Below are 17,609 nucleotides of genomic sequence, written 5' to 3'. Positions count from 1 at the left end.
TTAAGATCACAGACTCACGGTGTGACATGCAGGTGCAGATGCGGTTGGACCAGAAGGTGAATATTAAAACAGCTCAATCATTAAAGTAAATAATGACAAAAATAAAGTTATGATTTCTTTAGTGGGGGCTTGAGAACATGTTAGGGTGGCTCAAGACTCCCTAAAATAGGCCTCACCTTAATCATCCTCTCATCTCAGTAAAGAAAAGCTTGTTTACTCATGAAAAAGTAAAAAAAAAATGTTCACAATGCCTTTTTGAAGAATAGGAACAAGTGCATATAGCCACATTTTAAAACTTTCAAATGGACTGGTTGATCTAATGTGCAGGTGACATTAGCTTCATTCTGTAGTTCTGATCTTTTCAAGTAGCATTAGTCAAAAAATTGAGTGCCGATAATGTGATTATGTTTCATGTGTACTAACGCTATGATGGATGTTCAGTAGCTGCATCCACAGGTGAAGCCTGCCAGATAATAAAGCCCATTTATTTTAACAATATGTGATGGTGCCAGTACTAAATTAGTAGCTACATAAGAAGATCACATTAAAGCCGAACAATCTTTGTCAGTACTGGTTACACGAAGATGTTGCTTTTTATTTTTCATGCCTGGTGTGAGCAAAAGCAGATTTTTCTCTAATCCAAAAGCTTCCGATCTTATTATAGTAATGAAAGCTAATTCCTTGGTGAATCCTTCAAATGTCATCCTGGTTTCCATGGCAATTAAACAGGGCCAGTCAGACTGTGTGTGTGTTTAAGCCGATTGTGACCCATTAGGTACTTTGATGAGCCAAATCTGTTGACGTCTCACCCAGTACTGAGGAAGTGACTAATTATTATACACAGATACCCTGACACACTAACACACACACATTGAGGGGAAGGCAGAAACAAAGTGAACACATATGGCTCTAATAAAGTCTGAATCACTCTGGCTAATCAAGGAGAAAGGTGTGTTCATTTGAAATAAATTAAATGAAAGAAGCTGACATTTAACAGCTGGAGAAGTTCATTATGAGACTCGTCTTCCTTTGGAAGAAAACTTCTTCCTAAACCCTTTGACAAACAAAGTGAAGAAACTTTATTTGCAAAGGTTTCAAATGTCTGTAATGTTGTTGAGCTTAAGATTACACTTACAAATGAGGTTTAGGTCATGGTTTTGATAACTCATTAAGTTAATTTGTGATTTGGGCTCATATTCTGTTTCAAAAAACTGCTGCACAGTAAGCCTAAAAGGTTTTGTATTTTGTTGTATGTAACTTTTTGTATTTTCATACATTTGTGGTTAAAAGAGTGTCTGCTCTGTAATGTTGTTTATTTCTTTGCTGCTTTAGATCACTAAAGTCCTGACTAATCTCTCATCGTCTCATATTACTGCAGTCTCAAATGTTTGTTTTACATTTAGTCTGAATGACTGTACAACCGGGATTGGTAGATCAGGGTCCATTTGCAGGGATTTATATGTTTAATAACTGGAAGAATTGTGTTGTATGACCCTGAGGACCACATAATAATGCACTCTGGCTCCTCTCAGTCATCACTAATGCCCTGATCCCACTAAATGGACAAGATTAAGCTTCTTCTTCTTCCGTCATGTCCCCAATTCCTTTTTTATACAGTTGCGTATTTCTTCAACTCTCCTGGGATTTGCAGCCAGTGACCTTGAGGGGTATATAAGACCCAGTGTGTATGATTGCCACTATTAAAATAAGCCAGGACGCTGCATAAAGAGGAAACCTAACCCTGATCAAGATACTTCCCCCTTCTGTTTTCTAGGATCCAAATCTAAGAAGAAGTCTGCTTAGCCACCCAGCATCTTCTTTACATTTTTCTGTTAGTGATCAACATTAATCTGAACTGTCCAGCTTCAGACCATGGACACAGCTGCAGTGGTGACTCTTCTGGCTCTGGTTATGGCGACGGCTGGTGTCAGTCATGCGCTTCTTGTCCAAGGGGGTCTGGACAAAAATGACATCCTTCCAGGCAGCTCAGAGGAGAACATGGCTGAACACATGCTGGGGCTGGTGAGATAGCAAACCACTCACAAAGTTGATTTTCACATTTTATTTTTCCAATTATAGATGCAATGCAATTAACTCTTTGACTTATCCAATCAGGTGCAGTATGGAAATATACTGTAGCATTTCTGTGCATTTTTTGCATATAATTTCTGTCAAGCCCAAAATAACCTTGGCATCTACAAATGAAAATCTAATGTTGAATAATCCCTTTGGCACACATGATTGTGTTTAGACATTTTGACTACCTAATTTAAATATGGGTTGTCAGGTTCAATACAAGAGAGTGAATGAAAGACTCTGTGCAGACAGAAGTCATGCCAACATTTTTTCAGTCTGTCACTCCATCTGATGCAGCATGTAAATGGGATTTGAGCCTTATATCAAACAAGACAGCATAAATCACACAGCACATTTACATTCATTTAGAATTTAGACTTGTCGTGCAACAGCATGAAATACACTGCTGAGCTGAACAGTCAGACGTGCAGAGCTGATAGGGTCTGATAAAAGATATGGATTGAATTCATGATTAGAAAATTATTTTCTGGCATGCAGGATTTAGTTTTGCATAAAAGTAAGGATAAGTGGATAGTAGGCTTATCACAGTGTACAATTCTTTACCTTTGTGCAATGATATCTACCTCTCAAGGTCTCTCTCGCCACAGCAGGATAGAGCAGTTAGAGTTTCAAGCTCAGAGGAGCTGTGTTGTTTTTTTTTTTTGTTTTTTTTTTTTTTTTACTAAGCTTTGCAGTTGTGAATTTGTGTTTAAATGCATATAAATGTATATGTGTGTGTGTGTGTGTGTGTGTGTGTGTGTGTGTGTGTGTGTGTGTGTGTGTGTGTGTGTGTTTTCCAGGATGGTGAAAACAGAGAAAACATTGATAATCATCTGTTGGGCTCAGTGTTGAGAGCTCTGTTGCTCGGATTTCAGAGAGAAACCAGGGAATCTGTTCTCCATCAGCCACAAAGGTCAGTGGCAATACAGAACCAGAATTGATCACACACATAAAAATATATGCACAAGAAATCGATTATCAATAACTGTATCTCTTAAATGTTCTGCATGGCAATTTTCAGTTAGCATAGAATAACATAAAATGTGACATCTGCTCAGTTGTTTAGGTAAAATTGACTTATTACCTTATTTTACTCGATGTAAAATCAATATACCATGTTTAATTTAGCTTTGGACTTCAGTGAGAAATAATACAAACATGCCACTTCTGTACTCTCTTAAAAGCTTCTGCTTTTAGGAGTTTGGTATATATAAAAAGAGAGAAAAAAATAATTTGCAAGTACTCTTCATGTCCAAATTACAAAATGTACAGTAAAGTGCCATTACTACTCAAATCATTGAAATGTGCATTTGGATAAGAGGTCCAGGAGATAGATGCCTCTATTATGGTAAGCACAGAAACATGTTTTTTTTTTTTTTTTTCCACCCTGTAAATGCACTCAGCCTTGGACGTTTATATCTGCAATCTCTGTATTCAGTGTCATTTCTCTCTCATGTTGTCATTCCAATACAACCAATTAGACAGAATAATTTTATATTTAAAGTTTTGTGTGTGTGTGTGTGTATGTATATTATTGTTATTTTTTCTGAGATTCTTTAGAAAAAATCCCTTAGAATGAATAAAAACGCCCTACAGATATTTCCCATTTATTTCTTCGGCTTACATCACTCCCCCATGTTGTTACTCTTCCTGTGCAGGTTTGGCCGTAGTTCCAGAGGGCAGGTTGTGTCGGAGGATCAGATTCATTCCCGGGACTGGGAGGCTGCCCCTGGTCAGATCTGGAGTATGGCTGTGCCCCAGAGATTTGGCAAGAAATAGCTTGGCAGACAGACGCTCATATCATTGTCTGGTACAAGACCAACCAACGGGCAGAGGTGTAGAGACTAAATTAAAATGAATAAATCTGTAATGTATTAGCTTACTCACATTCTGTGTAACTCTGCTCCTGGCCATTAGGCCTTGCTTGACACCTGGGTTTCAGCTGAAGATGATTCCAGCTTCTTTAAACATTTTTTTCCTGAAATTTAAAAGACTATAAAACATGTTAACTGGTGCCTATGAGGTGTTTTAAGCACACCTAATTTGTCCTGACTGACATTTGATCAAAGCTAAAAAAAAAAAAGAAAGTGTTTGTTATAAAGTGAATGCAAATGTTGTTGTTTACTGTTCAAATAAAAAAGCTTTAAACTTGGAAAAACTCCATGTCTGTTCCGTATGATTAATATTTACAAAAATTGCAAAGTGGATTTACAATCATGCCAGAAATACAGATGGCCAAGGCTTAAAAGTACTCTGTAACTTTTCGACCTCAAAACTCCACAGTAAGGACCCGTTTGATCGTATGGTGACATCTATTATGTGCATTTCTGAACAAGTCACCCACAGCTAAGAAACTGTGCTATGCTGCAGGACGTTGCAACTGAGTTTCGCTCACACACTGGCAAGCATATGTAAACAAACCAGCCACTTTGGATGCGCACCATGGCTGATTCAGCAAAGAAACGTTAGAAGACATTTTCAGAGGAAGAGCGGAAACAAAAGAGAGAGAGAACAAGAGTTAAGACAAGAGTCAACATAAGGCAGTTTTTATTGTCAGGAGAGAGCTCACAGTACAGGTAGGATGCAAGATGGATGCCAAATTAGCCGTGGAAAAAATTGCAAAGTAGTGCATTTTGAACTCAAGAAAGATGAATCATCAGTCTCCATAGCAAAAAGAAAGTAACTATTTAACATGATATCAAATATAAAACATAAAACATGATGCAAATCGTATGACAGTTAAACACTGTTAATATCATTCTAACTGACACTGTATGATTTTAGATAATATCTATTCTGTAAAAAATACGGAGATGATCATCTGAGCACTTTAGCTGTCCCCAGTATTGCAGAAGCTCAAGACTTATTGTGGATATTTGTGAGATATACGAAACCATGACTGTCATCATCAGTTCTTCTAGAGGGGATGGCTGACATCCATTCTGTACTTCAAGTTCTTTGACCCTACCAATGTTGAGGCCTAAATTATGTCTTTGCTTTCTTAGAATGATATTTGTAGAGTAAATTGTTTTAAAGTGTTTTGTGGCTCTTTCTTGACTCCATTTATATATGGGGAATTTCCCCATACTGCACTGAGGATAACATCATTTACATGGACAAATATTTCTTCTATCCGACTGAAATCAGTCTGATCAGAGATTTCGGCTGCTTACATGCTGGACAAACTAATCTGATTTTTAGTGTTTACGTTAAAGATTTATTATGATTGTAATGTTTTAAACACTTGCAATATGTACTGATTTGAAAGTAGAAAAAGACAACAAAAAGATGTGATCAAATTTGATTAAATATCTGCTTGAACAAGTGGCTTTCCTAAAAACAACCATCAGAATGAGTGTAAGACAAGGTTTCTTTTACCTGTTGATCTGGAAAGGTTTAAACCACCCCTTTGGATTGGATTGAAAATTTATTCATCAAGGCCGATCGGATAAACAGAGTTGTTTACACTTTATGCTCACCGAACGTTCATTCGGCTTCAGAAGTGCTCCATGTAAATGCAACAAATGCCACCCTGTCTAGACCTCTTGCCCCTCCATTGCCACTCATGTAGAAATTTGTAGATGAGCCACTGCAGAAAAATATATTAATACTAGCCTCTCACTGCTTCAGTGAAGTTTTCTTTTTTTAACATATGAATGTATAGTCTGTATAATTCTATTCTATTCTATTCTATTCTACAGTCATTTAGCAGATGCTTTTATACAACAGGACTTACATTTGGAAGTCATGAAATCACAGACTTTAAACACAAATGTGTAGAAATGTTGCATAACAGTTTCATATTGCTTAGTCAGGAGCCCTTGGTGGTACATTTGAACCAGCTCAGTGCAACATGATATAATCTATTGTGAGACTCAACTGGCACATCTGCTAGACTACACACATTAGTTGTAATTTATCTGTAGGCCACTAACTAACTCAGACATTAAAAAATAAAAAAAATAAAATAATCAAAGCGTATATTTCTTCCGTGAAGCTCTATTACTGGCCATTAATGCCTCGATTTTGACTGTAAAAGTATTTTTATTTTTATTTTATTTTAGTTATTTGACAGGGACACTGCATTTGTACATAGTCACAAAATATTGTAGCTGATGCCATGCAGAGGTTTTAGCCAAAGCTAGTTCTCAACTCTTGTCCCTGGTTGGGCCTTTCTACACTACATTACAATACATTAAAATACATTAAAATACACGTACGTCTTACAAAACCTATATAAAACTAACCTAAACACACAATACAAAATCTACAATTCATTTACACACACATACAGTACTATTTATAAGTGGGTACAGTTTTGGTTTGTTTTAAGCCAAAATTTAAGCCTAGCGGTAAAGGTTTTAAACTCAGATATCAGTAGTAAAATTACCATTCAGCTGTCATCCCTGCAATAGAAAGTGATACTCAACTCTTCTCTACAGCTTGCAATGGCTATTGTTTGTGGTGGATTTACAAGCCACCTGGGTGAAGCAGCATGCAATAAGCTTATACACTAATTAAAACACGGCAACATGCAATTACTCTACGAGTTAATGGCTTCCACAGCCAATTACTGGGGAGGAAAGCATGTCAATTTGCCTCACTAAGTCTTTTATTAACGTGACCTCCCATTCCTTTTTTGTGAACCCAGAAGAAAAAAATTGAAATACAACTGGTGCAAATTATAAAGATGTGTCTTTTTCATTTTGCTATTTTGTTATGGGACATCTTTTGTAGGCTTTTACAATTAAATCTAGATGAAATGTGACAGCACGTGTGTTAAAATGTTTTGTCTGCAGACCTTGCACATACAACATCAGTTTTAAAAATTGTTAATTGGGCGTGATTTTCCGCAACACACCATGTATAAAATTTCAGGATTTTTCTGATTAATACTTATCAGCACAAAAAGAAGGAATCAGGTTGTTGTTAAATGCAGTATTCAAATCTTGGTCCCTGCTTTTTAAAAGGGAAAAAGACAGACAGCTAGTCACAGAGCAAACATTTTAAAGAAAAAACAACAAAAAAACCAAATCTGTTTCTCTTTACTAACTCAACCAGTGTGTTGCCATTAAGACGAGAGGTAAATTTGAAGTAGGAAAAAAAGAAGACTAAGACAGACTGAGCGCTGTTGCCTCCACAGCTGTAGCCTCTGATCAGCACATCTAAGTAAAAAAAAAAAAAAACTCATCTGAATTTCATGAGTCTGCAGGGGGCCCTGGAAAAACATCACTGTATGCAGTGTTAATAACAGACAGAGCAACCGAGAGACAAAGCAGAGATATAAACAGACTGACAGACTGAAAGATCCATAGCTGGTTCCTGGCACTTACTCAGCATTTTTATAAAGCAAAAACCATGACCTTCATTTGCTTTGTTCTTATCTGGCTAAGGCTTGTCAATTTTTTCTTGACACTTCTCACTACCACTTCTCCTCGTGGCCATCACCTCAGAGGGCAGCCATTTTGAACAGCAAAGAGGGAGGTCGAAGTCACCAATGGTCAAAGCCATGACACAGCACAATTTGTCACACTCAAACGGCTTTCATGGATACAGAGTGAGAGAGTAATCAAGGGTAATTGCAAGGTTAAACTGTTCTGTTGCAGAGAATGGAGTTTATGTACTCTCCGTGCGTGCAAAGCAGCTCAGTACATTATAAGTTAGATATGAGCCTACCAATGAGTGTTTTTTTTTTTTTTTTTTTTTTTGTGAATAATTTGCAGGAAATTGAGTGCAATTACATTTATTAGATATATCTAGCTAAAAGAGCTGGAAATAAAATATACATTAGGGGCGGCGTGGCTCAGCAAGGTAGAGCGGTCGTCTCTTAACCCGAGGGTTGCCGGTTCGATCCTCGGCCAAGTCGGGTTCATGTCGAGGTGTCCTTGGGCAAGACACCAAACCCCTAATTGCTCCTGATGGGTCGTGGTCGAGCGCCTTGCATGGCAGCTTCCGCCATCAGTGTGTGAATATGTGTGTGAATAAGTGAATGTGATGTATAATGTAAAGCGCTTTGGGTATCATTCCAGGTACAGTTAAGCGCTATATAAATACGAACCATTTACCATTTTTTTAGGTTGCAGGTCTGTGAACAGACAACTGCAGGCACTCATAACAGTTCATATAAGTGAATATTTCAGAATAGTATAACAAGATTTTGATTTGGCTTATAACCGAGACTGACCGAACATGATGAAATGTCACATATCATCTCTACTGAACAATTACCATTAGTAGCGATTTAATGGATATCTTTTTGACTGAGACAAATACAATGCTCATATTATGGGTTGACAGAATAAAGAGTTTCATTAATGGTTTTTCTTTAAATGTTGAATCAGGCTGCTTGGATTTGTCACACATGGAAAATGTGGATTTTAGTCAGTCAGGAATAAGTCAGGAAAAGCTGTAATTACTGGGGCTCATACTGAGGCAATACTTGTTCTCACTTTAGGTACAGAAAGGAAAAATAAGTATTTTATTGTTGCATTTACTTCAAGCAAAGTAATAAAAGAATAAAAAGGAAAAAGAAGAAAAGAAAATCAAAGAAAAAGAAAAATGATTCTGATGCAGTTTCAATTTAATAAATGTAGATGTCAGAACCCTTGGGATCAGATGACTGGGGAATGTAATAATTAAAGTCAGCTTATTCTGAGTCTGTGGTGGTCTTTTAGATTAGTTTTTATAGGCTTGTTTGTGTAAAGCACTTTGAATTATCTTGTACGTGAAATGTGCAACACAAATAAACTTTCCTTGCCTTAAAAACAAACAAAAAACAAACAAACAAAAAAACTTAAGAATTATACCATAGGTGCCTGAGCCCACTAATGGGACTTTGTTGCAAACCCCTATAGCTATTTCCAAATCCTATCCCATAATTGTATATATATTATTATTTATGGAACAATTTAAAAATATGTATTTCTTAAGAACAAAATGTGGTCACCAACCACTCAACCTCAGCTGCAAATGGCCCAGTCACGGATGGATGGATGGATGGATGGATAGATGGATGGATGGATGGATGGATGGATGGATGGATAGATGGATGGATGGATGGATGGATGGATGGACACACACACGCACACACATATATCTATAACTATATCTATATCTATATCTATATCTAAAGCTAGATAGATAGATAGATAGATAGATAGATAGATAGATAGATAGATAGATAGATAGATAGATAGATAGATAGATAGATAGATAGATAGATAGATAGATAGATAGATTTCCCCCCATATCCATTTTATCTTTTTGACTCTGGCCAATATTTCATTGGCTAAATGATGGTGATCAAAAAAACAATATATAGTATCTGAATATGAATATACATTCCCAAGCATATTATACAATACAGTTTGGGTTACTTTAGAACGTAACATTGCATATCTTTTCAGTGCTGGTTGGCAAATATAAAATGGGTGGTTATAATATTTTTCAGAGGTCATAACTGATTATTATACTTTCTGAAGGAGAAGATCTGTTTCAAAGACAAGCCTTAGAAATGTAAAGTTTTAAATATAAGTAAGGGTGATGCTGCTCCCCTCTGTTTGAACATGGCACACTTGAATGTTTGACTGAATTATTGGTGCTTGTCCATCATGTAGCCACCATTGGTCTACTGGGATAAACTTAAAAAGAACTGATTTTTTTTTTTTTTTGACTAAATAATGTAATAATGTTTGTGCAGAATTAAAACACACTATACTTTGTTTATTTGCGCCCAACAGGACTGTAGACCTGACACCATATGCCTGACACTGGTGTCAGGTATCAGGGCCCAGCAGACGTGTGATGTAGGGACACTTAAGAAGCAATCAATAAAGATTGTGCTGGCCAGGCAGCAAAAAGGACATGCTTGCTCACACATGTGCATGGCAGTAAATGTTTAAAAATAATATTTATTAGTGAGCTCTTTCCATGTTAAATAGATAAAACAAAAGACATACACTGTTTTGAATATTTTGACATGTTTACATGTTTATAATGTAATTGTCTGAGAGAGTCTCAGTGTATGAAGGACTCCAAATTAATCAATTGTTTTAAAAAAATACATTTAGGTGATTTGAAAAAATAATCTTAAATCTTGAATCATACCTCCTATCATTTTAGTGGAGAGAGTGAGTATGTCTTTGTCATCCTGACTCTGCCATCTGTGCTGCAGAACAGCCCTGAGCTCTGCCAACCAATACAAATAGAAAGAAATGTGAAGAGAGGGTGGGACTTTGTGCAAAAGGGAGTCTAGCACAGCGAATGAGAGCGAAGGAGAGGTTTCCTTGGCTCAGAATGCCCTTGCCTGAGATCTGTGAGCTTAGAGAGACAGAGAGAAAGAAAAGAAGGCTTGAATAGAGACGCCGGCAGGTGCAGAGGAAAGGACTAGTCTGCAGAACAGAAACAGGGTGCAAAATATCAGGGTGATAAGAGAAAAGTGGGCTAAAAGATATATGAAAAGACGAGAAAGCAGTCAGACTTCTCTTATCTGCTTGTTTTTTGGACAAAGCTGGAGCTTACTTACTTAATTTTCAAGCCACCTTCCTTCTCTGTTATACGGATATTCCGTTCCTGTTCCTTCCCTTCTTGTGCTCATCTTCCTGTCCTACTTGGCGATAGATAGTGCCACCATGGAAACTGGGAGTCCAAGAAAGATACAGTTCACCGTGCCCTTACTGGACACCCACCTGGACCCAGAGGCAGCTGAGCAAGTAAGGGGGATGGGGAATGGGGCAGGATGGATGGAAGAGGGAGGAAGAGGCAGAAGATTAGGAACCATAAAGCTTTTATTATTTCTTATTTATTTATTTCTAATTTTATGCATCACTGACACTGAAAGAGTAAAAAGTACCATTACTTTTTGTTTTAGGACTATCAATATAAAATAGCTGTAAAGCAATTAGTTTATACTTCTGACAATGCAAAAAAAAAAAAAAAAAAATACCATTAAAAATGCAGCCTATTCATCTAAGCAAGCTGGGGCAGTTAAAGCTGAATAACTCAACGTGTCATGTCCCAAGTGCGGTAAAGTAATCTTTAAAACAACCACAATTTCAGTGTCTTATTATTCACCACAGGAAGTACCCTGTGAATGCAGCACTGCTGTGATCATGATAAATTTAAGATTGGTTTTTCCACCTACACTCACAGAGTGGAAGATTTGTAAAGACTCGGTATCCCAGCAGTCTTGAAAAGGGATGTTACAGTTTATTTATGTCTCCAGTGGCACTCTTGCTATATCTATATATCTATATATATTTCTGAAATCAGTTACTGACTGTGAATATGCTATAGCTATGAGATACAGAAATTGTGTTGCATAGCAACTTAAACAAATTAAATAACTATAATGTTTATGACTTTTTCCTTTTCTACACCAAACTGTAGAACCTTCAGTTGGTATTTCTCAAATTTAACATAATTTCATGACATAAGAGCAAGGAGCTTAGTCACTGAAAAAGAGTGCGTGCAGTTAGTGTTCCTATGGAGAATATCGTGTGTTAATGTCCCATTTTCTCATTTTTATAAATATAACGCGAACAGGACAGGTTATTCATAATTAATCAGCCTTGAGCACGGCCGACAAGGATTTAGAAGTCTGCCTACATTCAGCCTGTCTCTCATCATCATTTTTTTCCTGTCTTTCTTTCTTTCTTTTTTTTTTTTTTTTTTTTGCTGTTCACTGTTTTACTGACTTTGAGAAACTCAGGGGGGAAATGAATGTTTGGTGACTGCTTTCATGTATGTGTAACATGCTTTTCTGTGGGAGTTTGTCCTTGTGAGGACAGCAGGATTCTTAACAACATCTATCTATCTATCTATCTATCTATCTATCTATCTATCTATCTATCTATCTATCTATCTATCTATCTATCTATCTATCTATCTATCTATCTATCTATCTATCTATCTATCTATCTATCTATCTATCTACATGTGTGTGTGTGTGTGTGTGTGGGAGAAGGAAGCATTACACAACCGTGAAGCACAGTGGTTAAAAGATCTACCCTTCCTAAATAAGGTCCAGTAACCATCACAGTAGCAGACATCCAACAAAGAATCTCAGGGATGAAGACCTTGACAGCACCTGGCCCGGGCATGACCCGTGATGAACAGTCCTGATCCTGAAAGATCTCCAGAGGGAAACAGTGCCATCCAACTATTGGCTGATAACCTGTCTCTCCACAACATACAAGTGCCTATTGGACATTATAGTAACTAAGATAAGTGAGATTAATAAATGACAGAGGCACAGAAAGAGATTGGTAAAAATATCAGAGCAGCCAAACACTAGCTGCTGGTTGACAGAACTGTCACCCAATACTGCAAAACCAGACAGACAAATTTGTGCACTGCTGGGATTGATTACAGAAAGCCTATGACTCAATGCCACATACATGGATCCTGGAATGGCTGAAGATGTACAAGATCAACAACACTCTAAGAGCCTTCGTTGCAAACTCAATGAGGCTGTGCATCCTAGAGGCCAACTTTGAGTCAATTGCACAAGTCTCCATTAAATGTAGTATATACCAAGGAGATCTTCTGCCCCCGCTGCTGTTCTGCGCACGCCTGCGTCCCCTCAGCCAATTAATCATTAAGACTGGCTATGGATACCGACCCAGGAATGGGGCCACCATCAGTCACCTTCTCCACATGGATGACATTAAGCTGTACGCTATGAGCAAGACATAAAAAGTTCATAAACAACACCCCACAACCAATAGATGGATGATACATCATGGAATAGTGTTGATGGGAAATGTAGTAATTTCTTCACTGTGATGGGAAGTCCAGCTGGTCAAAGATTCAGCTTCCTTAGAAGAGTTAGCTCCCTCATGGCTTTTCATTTAATATCACTCAGAGTTTCTGTTTTAACCTAATTTAATAATCATGAATAGTAATGGTAAGCAATTTTTTATTCAGTTTTTTCATAAAAGCCGTGTTTTGTGCACTTTTCTTTGTTAAAATTGTTTAACATTTTTATCATGTTTTTTAAATGAACTAGGCACAGAAACCACAGCAAAAAAAAACAAAAAAAAAACAAAAAAACAAACAAAACAAAAACAAAACAAAACAAACAAACAACCAAACCAAAACAAAACAATTAAAACATAAATAAAGTAAAGGGCAAAGTCTGCACGTTATGACACTTTAGATAAAGTGACATATTTTCATTTTTAAAATTCTGCCCTCAGCTTTTCAGTCTCCAATCTCTCAGAAATGCAGTTGGATGCTGATTATTTTTGAGGTTTTTTGCTAGTTTCTTCACTTTTCCCCAACGAAATAGCACCTATATCCATCTACCTGTCTCTCTCTTGCTCCTGTGCTGGCCTGTACTACACCTGTACTTTGGCCAGTTTCAGAGCCTCTGGTATGAACATCTTTTTTAGGCTTGGCAAAGGGCCATGCAACCTCCAAGTGTCCAGTTTGCTAAGGAGAGCCTAATGGATGATATCGGACTCCCTTTTAGATATTGCTAAGTTACATTTAATGCTAGGCCCGATAAGAAGAAACAAGGGAAGTAGACGTGTGAGGAAAAGAAGAAAGAGGAGCCATAGAAACAAAAAGCAACTGCTGTACAACAACTGTACAACCAAAACAGAAAAAAACATCTACTACAGCTTTAGAGAAACTTTACAGCCTGTAAGAAAACAAAAGCAGCACCTATAAGATGACATGAGTAGTCACATCGAGAACAACAACAACTACACCAGCAATAAGAGCCCAAAAACATAACTGTACAAGCATGCTCATTAGGGAGTGGGTGTTCAGGGATGAGTGTGATCATGCAAAAGCAGCTGCATCCCCTCCAAGGATAAAATGGTGGGGATGAAGATTTGTACCTACTAAGACCTGACAACCTGCCACCCCCTCCCTTGCTGTATAAAAGTAAAGCTAAATTTAATGGTTTAATATGTTGCTGGGTTACATAAAAATGTCTTAGATAAATATACAGTAAAATGCACATTGTGTAGAAATATACGGCTGCAGAATATGAAAAAAAAAATACTTAGTAAAAACACTCCAGAAGTGCAAATATCTCAGAAGCTGCCTCTATGATCAGCACTTTTGTGAACATACTTTGTCACATTTAATGAAACAATATCTTTTTATAAGCATAACAACAACAAATATAATAGCTAAATATGGCTCGTTTGGATGTTATTGTTTAAAATAGCACATTTCTAATTCTAAATGCTATCTTGAAATGTTCCACATTGATCCTATTTTTGATGCAATTTATAATAAAAAAATAACTTTTTCCATTTTTTCTATTTTCAGTCTAAATTATATGCTTTTTTTTTCCAGGTGTAAGACTTTCAAAAGAAAAAGACAACTTCTAATGCTACAATATCTTCTTTTAAAATAATGAAAACAGTATTAGCTCTGCTACTATAACAAGAGATCAGCAAATACCTTCAGAAAATATCTGCAGCTGGGTGGGCTGTACTTAACTGATTTTTCAGCATCCTAATAAACCCAAGCCTCTAATCCATATGGGGTTCCATGTCTCTCCCTGAATGTGTCAACATTCCTGGAATTTAGTGATGCTGAAAAGTGGGGCAGCTCATATTAGCTGCTTTTTGACTTTTGAATTAGGAAAGAAGCATGCATGCATGCAAAGGAGCATTGTCAAAAATAAATCATGAGAGCAAAGAGGTGTAGATATGCAATTCAGTGTTTATTGAGTCGATGAACTTTTTGATATTGCCTACAAGTCTGCCACAGTGATGACAAATCGCTTCACTCTTTTTTTAACTTCTATCTTACAACTTATATTGGCTTTTTTTCTTTTGATGTGGAAGATGGAGTAGTAACTTTACAATAGTAGCTTTAGTAGCTTTACTATTTAAAAATCAGATGTGTATGAAGCTTTGGTTGGTTGTACACAAAGGCATTCAACTAGCAAAACATGGATGCTAGTGATAGGTAACCTCAGAAATTTTAGATTCCAACCATGAACAACAGGATTTTAAGATTAGGATTAATTTTTTAAGATGAAACTATCAGCAGATGAGCAATAATGTGCAATCCCATTAAACTTATTTACTTATTTGCATTTTTAATGCAGTTCAAACAACCCAGAATGTTATCTAGTCTGGCATAAACCCCAGGTTTAGGATTTTAAAAGTTACAGGTGTAACACATTTTGTACAGATTGCCCTGCCTGTCCTGTCTGTCTGGGAGCTAGTGCTCTCTCTGCATTTTCTTCTATACATTTGATGCCAGGTTGCAGTCCTTCGGCAAATAAGGTTCTAATGACGCTTCAAGCTGTCTGCTTACCTGCATCTCTTCATCCTCAAACATAAGTCTTTAGGCTGTGTGCCAGTAAAATTCAGTTGATTTTTTTTTTTAAAGACTCATGAGGGCTCTTAGCTCACAGCCTCAATAAGCATGACCAAACCGTGCTTGATTGCCCCAGGGTCTACACTCTTTTAGGATACATTTTCAATGTATTCTAGCATCACTCTAAGTGACTGCCTGGCCTGCACACTGTGCTGGTTCTTGGGTAGTTATAAAAATATACAGTATATACTTATAAAAATGTGTGGGACCAAAACTGAAAGCCCAACAGTCAGATATAAAGACAAAGAAAATAACTAACAGGAATCTCTGAATATTAAAAGAAACATGTTTATGAATGTCACTCCAGGCCAGCACAAACTGGGTCACCCATGGTTCAGTAATCCCTGCACCCTTACACCATCCAGTATTGCGAATCAGGCTAGAACTGCATGTCAAAGATGCGTCAGAGCAGGCCCCTTGGCCATTGATAGCAGGAAAGGAGACACTTATCCTCTTATCTAAACAAAGCCGTGTGTGCCACTGATATTATAACCTCACATAAGAGCTCATTGTGCACTTATGACCACAAACTGAGTGCACCTGATAGAAACCAAGACTAGATGGTATCAATAAATGTTATAATGAATATAGAAGATTATTCTTTTAACGCAAGTAAAAAGTTATTACAGTGCTCCATATACAAGGGAAAGTTGAGAGTCTAAACAAGGTTATTCTAGATGTATTAAAGCAATGTGAACTAGAGGGCCATTTGCCTCACTACCAACTCAACACATACAGATGTCTAGTGAGAACCTTCATACACCAAACTGGATCTCTGTGGGAATGTCTTCAGTAACAAAACTACAAAATAAATAAATAAATAAAAAAGTTGCTCTGCTTGTTGTCAATCACCTTGATAACCGAAAAACTCGAAGTGTATCTTCTAAGGCCATGAATATACTTAGCCTTCTTACCACGTGGGATGCATAGGAAACTGGCTTCATTTTAGATGAAACTGGACTCATTTTACCTATGTCCACTGGAAAACTCAAACCTCACTAGCGTGTCTGGATTTGTGAAATGCATGCAAACATTACAGGGAACCACAGATGATATGTAAGTTCCTTAAATCAAAGGTGTCATCTGGTTACCCGCTTTTATGCTGTCACCGTGTATATTTTTCTTGCAAATGCACATTATAAATTTCTAAGGATGTGTAAACTGAAGCTCCATAAATATACAAGATACGTGAAACAGCAATCATACACATTTAAATACATAAAACTAGTTAATATCGGTGTATTTTAAACCACATAACATGTTAAATGACCTTTTAAAGGCCCACACCCAGAACATATTGTATGGAGATGACCACCATCCACACAATCACACTCACAAACAGAAAAAAGGAACAAAAAGAAAAGAAACAGAACTCAGTGATGTGTATTTTATTGTTTTGTTATCAGAGTAATTTGAGTCAGACAAAAACAAGACAACAAAAAAAGCTTTAAGGACTCATTATAACTGAGCCTTTTCCTTAACAATACCAGAGACATATTTTAAATGTAATAATGTAGTAATGTAATTTATCCTCCAGTACAAATATGGCCTCTGCATTGTAATAGAACTTTAGGAGGTCTTGGCCCACCCAGTAAACTTCTGGGAAAGCTTACGTTTTTTTCAGCAGCAATTTATTTTCTTATTTGGGTGTAAAACATCACTGTTCATGGATGGAAACCAGAACAATAGTTGTAGCTCTTCGAGCTCTAGTGGTTCTACCCCACTGAGATTTAAACAAATAAATATGGGAAGACAGTGGGCGTAAAAGACACGGTCAAAACACTTTAAATTCTACATCCCCTAGGTCAAACGTCTTTAATGAGACATTTAGCCTTGTGGTTCAAGACATTATTCTTCCAATTTTAAAAGAATTTTTTGAAAACCTTGAGGAGTCTTGGACACCCCAGCTATAAAACCATGTTAGAAGAAAGTTAATTTATCTTGCACCTGCCATTTGTGTTGAAGCAAAACAGTTTTACCCTTTTAAATGCTCAAATAAAAACTTTTGTATTGTGGTATTGAAATGCACCACCTTGTAGAATACCACAGAGCAGTTTATTTTAGCAAAGAAAAAGATGGGCCATTCATAAGCAAACAATCTGTGTAAACATTGTCCAAAATAATCTGAATAAAGATTGTAGACTATTTTCTTAAAGTTTGAAAAAATGTCCCATGTTGTTTCT

The 17,609-nt window shown here is 36.9% G+C and overlaps 2 protein-coding genes across 2 annotated transcripts in view; both read left to right on the top strand.

Annotated features, from left to right (window-relative positions):
• The first annotated feature begins 1,726 nt into the window (after nt 1-1,726).
• On the top strand, nt 1,727-4,151 carry npffl (neuropeptide FF-amide peptide precursor like). Its single transcript, XM_041981015.1, has 3 exons — nt 1,727-2,022; nt 2,877-2,989; nt 3,735-4,151. Exons 1-3 carry the CDS (start codon nt 1,873-1,875, stop codon nt 3,853-3,855), a joined length of 384 nt encoding a protein of 127 aa, XP_041836949.1. The 5' UTR covers nt 1,727-1,872; the 3' UTR covers nt 3,856-4,151.
• A 6,245-nt stretch (nt 4,152-10,396) lies between these two features.
• The window catches only part of LOC121637509 (protein phosphatase 1 regulatory subunit 1A-like), a 31,015-nt gene continuing 23,802 nt past the window's right edge, over nt 10,397-17,609 (top strand). Inside the window, exon 1 of the mRNA XM_041981709.1 lies at nt 10,397-10,787. Coding sequence (XP_041837643.1) covers nt 10,707-10,787 — 81 coding nt within the window. The 5' untranslated portion in view covers nt 10,397-10,706. The remainder of the gene's footprint in view (nt 10,788-17,609) is intronic.

This window comes from Melanotaenia boesemani, chromosome 3, assembly GCF_017639745.1.
Source record: "Melanotaenia boesemani isolate fMelBoe1 chromosome 3, fMelBoe1.pri, whole genome shotgun sequence".
Taxonomy (NCBI): domain Eukaryota; kingdom Metazoa; phylum Chordata; class Actinopteri; order Atheriniformes; family Melanotaeniidae; genus Melanotaenia; species Melanotaenia boesemani.
Note: the sequence above shows the minus strand (reverse complement) of the source record. Positions and strands in the feature narration are given on the sequence as shown.